The sequence below is a fragment of the Poecilia mexicana genome, unplaced genomic scaffold (genome assembly GCF_051168715.1).
Source record: "Poecilia mexicana isolate PSO_F unplaced genomic scaffold, ASM5116871v1 scaffold_9, whole genome shotgun sequence".
Classification (NCBI taxonomy): Eukaryota; Metazoa; Chordata; class Actinopteri; order Cyprinodontiformes; family Poeciliidae; genus Poecilia; species Poecilia mexicana.
Genome location: NW_028263378.1, coordinates 29,873,026 through 29,883,311, shown reverse-complemented (window position 1 = coordinate 29,883,311; position 10,286 = coordinate 29,873,026). Strand labels below are relative to the sequence as shown.

Genomic DNA, 10,286 nt, shown 5'->3' with positions numbered 1-10,286 from the left:
TGACGTCATCCACGACAACTATCACCTGAGGCAGAGCCGTAGCAGTAGACGGCGTTAGAAGTTGGAAGTGTCTAGAAGTATCTTTAAGTGAGTTGTTACGACTTTGAAAAAAAACATGAGCACTAAGGTAAGTTTGTATTTTCCATTTTAGTGACACAACCCTAAACTCTCGCTGCCTTTGGTTTGAGGTAGATATTTAGTTTCTTTCTGTCGCCGGTCATTAAAGTTGGTTTTTCAACACTTTAGCGTTTTTAATTAGGGCCGTCATGGATTTAAACAGTGACGGTTGTGTTAAAGCTTATTAACAACGCTTTTAAGTCACAGTGCCGACGTGAAACTAGTCCGTATTCAGAGTGGGTTTATTAGAAATGTCTTCTTATGGGTAATAAAGTTTTAACGGAGCCCTCTCGCGTGTATATGCCAGGGCTTGTCCTCTCCGTCTTTACGCAGGTGTGAAATTCAACAAGTAGGCTCCTCATTCATACCTTCTCCGCTCAGAGAAAACAGGGAGCTGCACAGTGACTATTTTATTTTATTTCATTTTCTGATGTTGTTTTCGGGTGGAAGGGAAACATTAAATTTGGTATTGACTTTATAGGTGAAAAGCTCATTATTCATGTGAAGACATGAAAAAGCTCAAACAGTTTTCCTGTTTGTTGCTGTCTAATTAAATCGTAGTTTAACACATCTGGGTTTACAGCTCAGCTCTGTGTTCTTTCCTTCTGACTGAAGTCGGAGCTCCTCAGCACGTGCTTTTTTACAGGTAGGAGTGCGTGCGCACTTTTCTTCCAGGGATTTAGTACCTGACGTTATGACGTTCAGGGCGTGTACAGAGGCACGACTTTGCTTTATTTGGTCAAACCTGGTTGAGAGTTGCGACGCCATGGCAACTAAGTGTTTCTTAGCGAGGTTGGCTGTGATGTGTTGTGTTGGCGTAGCTGAAGGAAGCTCTCTCCCTCACCTACTGGGCTGTGGCTGGCCAGTTGCCTGGTGTGAGCTAGTATTGCATCATCGAGCTGCATCAGGGAGTGTCTATGTGAAGGATACAACTTTATAAACTGACTTACTGCAGGTTGTCTTTCATTAACCTGTTTTTTTTTTTTTTTTTTTGCTTAAATAAATGGCAAAACTCTCTAATTTCCACATGAATGATTTCAGGCAAGCAGTGTCTCTGAAAACCATTATTTGGACAGAATTAATTTGATAAGTAGACGGATATTTACATTACTCAGTTCTGTTAATTTTAAGCCTTTTAAAGTCTTTTTCCCTCCTCACCCCATCAAATCGAATCATGGCCAGTGGTTTTAGAATAATATGACTATGCAGAAAGGCTAGCTGGTTGAATCAGCTGATTCAGTTAAAGTTGTTCCACAGTCAGTGGAATAAGGCCACTAATATAAATTTAGTTGAGGTAAATTTATATTTACCTCAACTATAATTTCCATATCTATACAACTCATTTCAAAAGGCCTTTTTTCCCTGTTCAGAAAACGGTTTCATTCAGCCTACATCTGTCCTTTAATAACTTTATATATATATATATATATATATATATATATATATATATATATATATATATATATATATATATATATATATATATATATATTATCAGCAGTGTGACTGTAGGGAAAGTGGCAGATAACCAGTTTAATGTTCTCCATATTTAAACTCTAGAATGTCCTGTGCGTTTCTCTAAAGATTATGGTATAGTTTTGAATTCATCTCTGGCGTGTACATGTGTGTATGTGTGACCAGGGTTGCATATTTTCGTCTGAGGCATATCAAAGAGGATGAACTTGAAGTCCCCACACTCCCCCTTTTCTCCTTGGAATTGTCTGATCTCAAAGTAAACAGTGGCAGGAAGACGGGTGTGGCGGGGGAAGGATTCTGGGCTGAGCCTGGTTAATCAGGGGACAAGGTTCAACTTGTGGGATTTTCTAGAGCCTTATTTGGCTTATTCCGTGTGTCCAAAGATGAGTCAGTGTGACTGTAACATGGCTTAAAATTTGAAACAAGAATAAACCTTTTGAACATGTTGTGTTTTCCAAGGTTGTGTGGGCTTCCTTAGCTGTTCTCCAGTTGGTGGTAGCTTACCCACAGCGTGGTGTGAAGTCGGGCCGGTCTGTTTCATGCAAAGAAGACATAGAATACCTGCACAACGGCATCTGCTGCATAAAATGTGAAGCCGGTAAGTAACAGAGGCTGAACACTTGAGCAGAGCTAAACGCTTCACCATAGTAGAAATTAATATGGACGTTACTTATGGCTCTCAGGTCTGTATGTTCAAACACCCTGCACTGAAACGGGCAAGAAGGGAACGTGTGAGGAGTGTGGCTATGGAACGTTCACGGAGCACGCCAACGGACTGAAACAATGCATCAAGTGCACCCAGTGCCCTCCAGGTAATTCTTCCTGACAGTTTGGTGCTATTGATTAAAAGGCCTGTAGAGGAAAATCAATGCCGCGCTCTGAGCATCAGCTCTGACTTAACAAGGCCTGTTTAATGCTGTTCTCAGATCAGGAAATAGTCAGGGGGTGCTCTCACACCCAGGATACGTTGTGTCAGTGCAAGCCGGGGAAGTACTGCCATCCAGACGAAGCATGTGAAATATGCAAGAAGTGTTCCAGGTGAGAAGACAAGTGATCTTATTCATCCAGCTTTTACTCGAAACGCTCAGTGATGCTGTTGCTAGGGTCTTTGCCATTCACTAACCTGTTTTTCTGCCTCTAAACTAGATGTAACAGTGATGAGGAGGTGGTGAAGAACTGCACATCTACCAGTAACACTGAGTGCAAGAAACGGCAGAGCAACTCCAGCCCAGAAGCAGGTAGTTTTCTGTTCAAAACCTTCCCACAGATCAGCGTAGCAAACACAGAGCCGCTCCACCTGGTTTCTCGCCTATTAATAGTCTGACACTGTAGGGAGATTGATTCACACCAAGATGTTTCATTTCTCCTCACAAAAATGTTGCTAATGTTGTGTTTCTCCTACCAGATACTACTCTGATTGCAGTACTGACTCTGGTTTTTGTGGTACTTTTTCTTGGTTTCGTCATACTTATCTTCATCTTCTGGAAAAAGAAATGGAAAACAGCAGGTAGGTTTATTAAATTAGTCTTTTATGTATTCAAACCTTGGAAGCGATAATATTCACATACATAAATAATAATAGTAAAACAACTGTTCTATTTTGCCATAGACTGTAAGTCAGTTGTTGACCACTAAGCAGCTTGTATAGCTGGTTTATCATAGCTCCAGGTTAATGACTACAGCAGTCTGACCTTTCTGTGGAGCAGAACCAGGTTTCTCCATGAGTCCCTCCACTCCTGTCACGCTGCCATCCACTAAAGTTCTTCAGCAACTATACATGTGGAGCAAATATACATGTGTGAAGTATGGAGAGTCATTTGTAAAGTTACTCTGTAAAAATATTTGCAATATTTTTATTTACTTCACCTTACAGAAAAAAATGGGTTTTCATTTTTCAGTCATATTTGTATCATTATACATAGAGGTCAGCTAAACCTAGCTTATGTTTTGACAATCCATTTGTGCTTATTGCCAAGCTAATCTGTATATTAGCTAAATATTTAACTAGCAACCTAAATATTTAGTAAGCAAGGTCAGAGAAAGTTAGGTCCCAGCTAAATATTTTGTTTGGTAATTAAATGTTTAACTTGGAAAATAAATGTATACTTTGAAATTAAATATTTAGTTTGTGAGTTAAATATCTATTTTGGAAGTCTGACCTTTATAAATGTGTGAACAACATGGTAAAAATATGACTTTGAAAAATGAATCCCTTTTTCCTCCAAGGCAGGCTAAATAAACCAAAATATTACTATTCATTTTTTACAGTGTAACCTTACAAATGACACCTCATAGTAAAATGCAATTTTAACTATGGCAATCATATTTTTCATGACAGTACCCCTGTTGCATATATAGGACTATGGGTCCCAACCACTATGTTTGAACTGGAACTGAACAACAATAGGCCTCATTTATGCCTACATTATTTACACAATGAAATGGGACTTAAATAGGATGAAGTACATTTGATATAGTTGGCTACATAAAATGAGTATATTCTATGTATCACACAATCTCCCGAGTCTACTGGGGCATTCCTTCTCTAGAAAATGTCTGCCATCAGCAGCATCCTGGCACTGCCTTGTCTCAGTGTTATGCAATGGATGAGTGCCCAAATGTTGCACTTGTCATTTAATTCAAAACAATAAGTGACGAGTGTAATGTTTGGATACAACCTGGCTCAAAGACGCCATGTTTATTATCCCACTGCTGCCCAGATGAGTGAAGAGGACTCTGGCTAATAATATTAGTATTATATTAATAACATTGATAGTAGTATGGTTGAGGTCTGAACAGTTCACCTTTACATTTAGTAAGAAGTGTGAATATGCTGGCCACACCTGACTGAGTCATCACTGACTTCATACCTGCCACAGAACCTGTTTGTCTTTTAATCCCACAGTGTGTGTTTTATTATCAGAGCAGCACAGACAATTCCTTTTTCATAAATTATTAGGCATATTGCTTCCTTGGAATGTAACACCCCAAGTGAAAACAGTTCTGTTTATGCCTTCTACACTGGGTGTGAGCCTTTCAAGGCTTCCTTAATCACTATAGGAAGCATCTGTGGTATCTGAGAGTTTGGATGAGTCACACCAAGTTACCCAGCATGACCGTCCTGCTACCAAAGACAAAAACCGTCTGCGTCTTTAACTTGATGAGGCCAATAAACCTCATCAAGGTCAAGCAGCTACAGATAACTAATCACTTACCTTTTCAATCAGACATGCCCTCATGTAAACAAACTGATAGAGTAGAAATGTGTTGTTACTCTGAGAATCTGTTTGGTTTCCTTGCATCACAAGCCTCACTGACATTAAGCTGGTTATACTGGACTACAATGGATGAGTGATGGTGTTTTCATGCTAACAATGTCGGTGCCATGGCAACTCGCACACTTTATACTTTCTGCTTATGCAACATAGATGAACAGTAATCCCACAGACCAAACATATTTTGGTCATCAGCTGATCCTCGTTTGAAAGATGGCTGCTGGTTTTTCTCAGAACATTTTCCTGTTCAGATTCCATCATTACAACAAGGCCATTTACTTACACTAATATCTGTTCTCTCTCCTCAGATTCCAATAGTTTCAAACCGGTGAGTCGCTTTGATTTGGTCTCAAAATATTGACAAAACAATATTTCCTGAAACTGACAAATTTCAAGTGCATATTTGAATATGCTTCCCCTTCATTATCTCCAGGGTTATATTTCAGTGAGCAAGCCTCACAGCACCAATCCAAGCACATATGTAAACATATATAAACCTCAAGGAAAAGGAAAAGAGGAGACAATAAATCTGTGTGAAAGCAATCCCAGCTCTGCCAGCAGCTCTCAGCACAACCTAACTGACCCCGCTGAAATGCTCCCCTGGGAAGACCCCAACAGGAGGGTGAGATTAACCGCTCCTCTTCACCTCTTCTTCACCCAGCCTCCTCACTCTCATGTTGGGTTTCTCAGCTCTGCTTCCGCTTTCCTACAAAACAAACCTCAACTGTCTGCTTCCTAAAACCTGCAGCTTTTTTCTACAATCAGCCACTTTTACCTAACATATATGCATCAAATATTATTTATATTTTAGGAATTTAAAACCTCGTATAATGAAGTACACACAAACAAAATTATCCAACATAAATAGTGGTTGACCTTTTTCAATAGAAACCGAAATTTTGCTGCACGGAGCAACTGGAGGAAAAAAGTCGTACTCTCTGTTGGCCAATGTTGTTGACCTCCCCTTTTCTTCTCCCTTCTTCTCCTTTCTTATTTAGCATTCTTAATGTTTTGCCTGATGAAATAATGGTTTAACTAACTAAATCAACCTATTGGGACAATCCATACTAAGTGTCCGCAAAATATTTTTGTCGTTTAAGCTGTGCATCCATATGGACTCGACATCCTTGGAGACCAGAAACAATCTTTTTTTCTTTTAAAAGATTTTTTGTCATTAGTGGCCTTTATTCAGCAGTAATCTGACAGGAAGGGGGCAAAGATATGCAGCAAAAGAACCCAGAACAAACGCAGAACAACTGCGTCAAGGTATGCAGGACACCCGCTCTAGTCACTGCGTCACGCCACGATCATTTATGAAGCGGATGGATTAAAAAAAAAAAAACATTTTGGAATGCGAACTCTTTTTTTTTTTTCTTTTCTTCTTTTTAGAGGATGTTGATGCTTCATCTCTCCCTCTAGCCAACATGCGCCTCACTCACAATAACAAACATACCTTTCTTTGTTGTTCTGTGGCAGTGTTAGAGCGCCACCAATTGGCTGGGCATACCTACTACACCATTTCCTGTGATGCTGCATCCTGTTGAAACACATATTTTGTCTGAATCATTTACAAGAATACACTGTGCTAGTTTCTGTGTGGACAGAGCTCTGCAGTCTAGGCAGTTTTTTTCTTCATCGATATGGCCTTCAGTCATATTAAGAACATTTTGCATCCCTAATCTGTGCTGTTTCAAGCTTGTTCATTTACTGTAGTGAGCATTTTTCATAAATCTGTTCCAGCTAAGGTCAGTTATCTAGATCCCCTCATTCCACTACTGTAGCTCACAGCCTGAGCTCCTGTCAGCTTCACCCTGGCCTCCAGCTGGCTTGGGCTGCAGCGCTCTGTTATTAACCTCGGAGTCTGACTTGTTCTTTTTTCAAGCAGACCTCACAGGACACTTGCTTATTAATGGTAGAATATCAAATCTGGTCTCTCACATAAATAAACACCTATGCTTTTAAAAAATCAGTTTGGTACATTAACCTGTGTTTCTGTGTGTTTTAGGAAGAGGTGCCATTCCCCACCCTCATTCCTAAGAATGGTAAAAAAAAAAATTTGTTCTTTTTATGTCATATATATATTCACACTCCTATAACTTGCCACATATGTTGCAATCAAAAATGCAATATAGCTCATTGGGATATTTTGAAGTTAGAACAACACAAATTATTGTTTCAAGTGGAAGATGAAAACAAATCTCAGAAAACAATATATTGCATATATGCAGCTTCCTTTAATCTGATACAATAAATAATCTTTCAAATGAAAATATACTAGCTTTTGTTAAAACCTTTCTGGTTCATTATCACTGTCAAATACAGCTTTAATACTGTAAAATACCAATTGGATGTTGTTCAGACACTAACTAAATGATAGCAAAGTGCTTCTAGTATGATCCTTGGAATGTGCCAAAAATGCATCATCAGGCACTTTGGCTGCATTATGACCAGAAGCATTTGGAAACAAAGCAAAACAGGGATTTTCTTTCTGCCTTATAATGCAGTGTTGGCCTTTCACATAAGTACCCCTTTAATAGACATTTGTGGTTAACACACAACAAAAAGAGGTAAACTGATATGAATACTTTTTCAAAGCTCTGTCATTGGACACTTGACTGCCAGGTGTTTGAAGCATCGCCTCCTTTGTTTCCAGGTGTTGAATCTCTCACGGCGTGCTTTGAATTCTTTGAAGAGCTGAACGTGGACTTCCACAACAGGTTCTTCCGTAAGCTCAGCATAGAAGATAACAAGATCAGAAGCAAAGATCATCATTCGCATGAAGACCGGATACATTATCTGTTGGCTTACTGGGTGGAGAAGAAGGGGAAAGAAGCCAGTCTAAACGACCTGCTGAGAGCTTTACTGGACCTTAACCAAAGAAGAACAGCAGAGACAATCATGGACAATGCCATTAAGAAAGGTTACTATGAACTTGAGAGTTTTTCTCTGGGAGATGATTAAATGAAGAGTATTAAGTGTTTTTCATTTTATAGTACAATGAACAATGTTACTGTGAGTTGTTGTGAAAATGCTGTAAATACTAAAAATGTCTTCCAAGACATTTGACTTTGCATCAGCTGCATCTGACGCCTTGGAACTGTCCTGTCCTCCATCTTCAGAATGTCGTCTCTGATTCCGTTTACAGCTGCTGTTAGGAGCTCAGCAGAGTGCAGTACCACCAGATGTTGCTAACCATTGCTGCCACTAGTCTGGTGGAGCCGTACTCTGCCTAGAAATTATCTATAGGAAGTTCTGTCTCTCTAGTATTTGTTTTTATATCTGTATATTTATGTTGCTCATTTGATTGAGAATCCAGACCGAATAGAATGTTGTGTTCAGGGTGGTCAATGTTACCGTTTTTTAATTTCTTTTGTACATTTTTTATATTACATGGTGAATGAGGATTCAAAGTGATCCCTGAAGATTTATTGAAATGTGAGTGATCTCACGTATTTATGCACTGAAAATAGGTTTAATTTATTATATCATCCCTTTTCATTCCTGTATTTAATGTTTTCCCAATCATGCGGTGCTTTTGTTAGGCTTAATTTCTTTTTTGAGATGTAATTTATTATCCTCAGGGGCTCTTAATAATAGCAAAACATGATAGAAGATCAATTCAGATTTTGTTCTATTTGACTGGAGTTTGCTGAAGCAAATGCACATATTTTTCGTCCACATTTGTGATGTTCTGTTTGTCAGCTGGTTCTGATCGGATGTGTCAGATTCAGTCCATTGTTGGAATTTTTTTTACATACATGTTTCAGTTGTGGTAATTTACTGTTCATCTGTGGTTCAGCTCATTCTGATATAAAGATGAAAGAAACAAAAACGTCTTCCTCTTGTTTGTCATTCTGCATTCACACCACACCTGTTTAGGTCACTTTAAGCCAACTCTTGTTCATTTATCTAAACCAAAAAAAGTGACTTCTGCTTCTTAATAGTGATTTAGAAAAGTATTAGTTCTACTGGCAGATATTTTAGTACACTTGAAATAAGACAAAGCATCACAGGAATAATATATTCCAACTTGTTTTAAGTCGATATACATTTTATAATTTTTTTATATCTAAAAGAGCAATAGTTCCACTTGCAAGACATTTTTCCCATTATAAGTGAAATAATCTACCAGTTGAACTAGTACTTTTTAATCAATATTTTTGGAATTATTGACTTATATCAAACACTTGCATCTTGCTGAAAAGTTACTTGAATGATGTTTTGTCCATTTAGGTGTACTAAGATATTTACACTAGAAACTAAATACTAAGACTGTGTTATTTTAAGTGCAGTAATTATTTTAGATCCTGTCATTAGATTAGGGTATTTGTTCTTTTTTTGTCATATTTCACCCCATGAAAAAGAGACATCCTTTACTTACATGTTTTCATCTTGAAATCTTAAAGATAAAAATAAAATGGTGGTTCTTTAAAATTACACACAATTTTCTATAGTCATGTTACAGTTATAGAGCTCTGATCGAGTTTTACTTTGCTGGCTAGCGAGGAAAAAATGGCTATTTAGGTTGTAAATGTTTCAGACCCCACTAGTCCTTTGATAAATTCATGAATACTGAACAGAATTATAAGTGACACTGGCCACATGCAGAGCACTTCCTCGTTATGTGACCTTTAGCATACCCTCCACAGCTGCACGTGCATTGCAGAATTCGGGATTGTCCACCCTCCCGGAGGCAGCAGGCAGTGACTCAGCAGGTGGACATGTAGGGACCTGCTGAGCCCGCAGAGCTCTTTCTGTAGAAAAACCTCTCAAGCTATGACTGGAAGCTATTGCGACCCTTTTGTCTGTTGGGAGGACCTGGCGTCAACCTGCTTTAATCTGTCATAAATGCTACATCCGTGTATTAATCTGGTCTCACGAGCTGCTCCGACTCGGTTTCACTCGCCAATAGTGTCGGCAGCCCGCTGCCTCATTTTGCCCTTTATTCTTTATTCGGCGGGCTGAGCGGTGAGCTGCGCTTACTGTTCATTTACTCTGAAGACAAGTGTCTTTTTCTAACATTACCTTAATGAATGCTGATGGGCTCGCCGTGTCCGTCATTTCAGAGAGCAGCCCTACGGTGCGCACTCCTAGTCTTTAATAGAGGTGTCACACTATCCTTCTGTTAAATGATGCCTCCGCTGTAACAAATCAGCCTTCTGACTCTCATTCATCAAACTAATGTTGTCTGAGAATATTATTAAGCGTTCCGTCGCGGCTGTCCGCCGTAGCAGCCAAATTACCGCTCAAGAAAGGTGATTTGGTTCGCTTGAAATAAAGGTGTAGAGCGTGGCTGCTCAGGGCCCATATTATACTTCATTACATCAAATATAAATGTGCTTGACATTGAATATTCAGGCTATACATTGCTGTGGCGGAGTCATGCTGATGTCATAAGCAGTTCCTTTCAATTAAATC

At 39.0% G+C, this 10,286-nt stretch overlaps 1 protein-coding gene across 2 annotated transcripts; it reads left to right on the top strand.

Moving 5' to 3' along the window:
- On the top strand, positions 1 to 8,700 carry LOC106934330 (tumor necrosis factor receptor superfamily member 6-like). Of its 2 annotated transcripts, XM_015014156.2 has the most exons (10): positions 1 to 127; positions 2,053 to 2,191; positions 2,277 to 2,405; positions 2,520 to 2,631; positions 2,740 to 2,831; positions 2,999 to 3,100; positions 5,177 to 5,196; positions 5,302 to 5,490; positions 6,874 to 6,910; positions 7,522 to 8,700. In XM_015014156.2, exons 1-10 carry the CDS (start codon positions 116 to 118, stop codon positions 7,827 to 7,829), a joined length of 1,140 nt encoding a protein of 379 aa, XP_014869642.2. In that variant the 5' UTR covers positions 1 to 115; the 3' UTR covers positions 7,830 to 8,700. The 2 variants fall into 2 exon arrangements, with proteins under 2 accessions (XP_014869642.2, XP_014869643.2); XM_015014157.2 differs by lacking the exon at positions 5,302 to 5,490.
- The last annotated feature ends 1,586 nt before the right edge of the window (positions 8,701 to 10,286 follow it).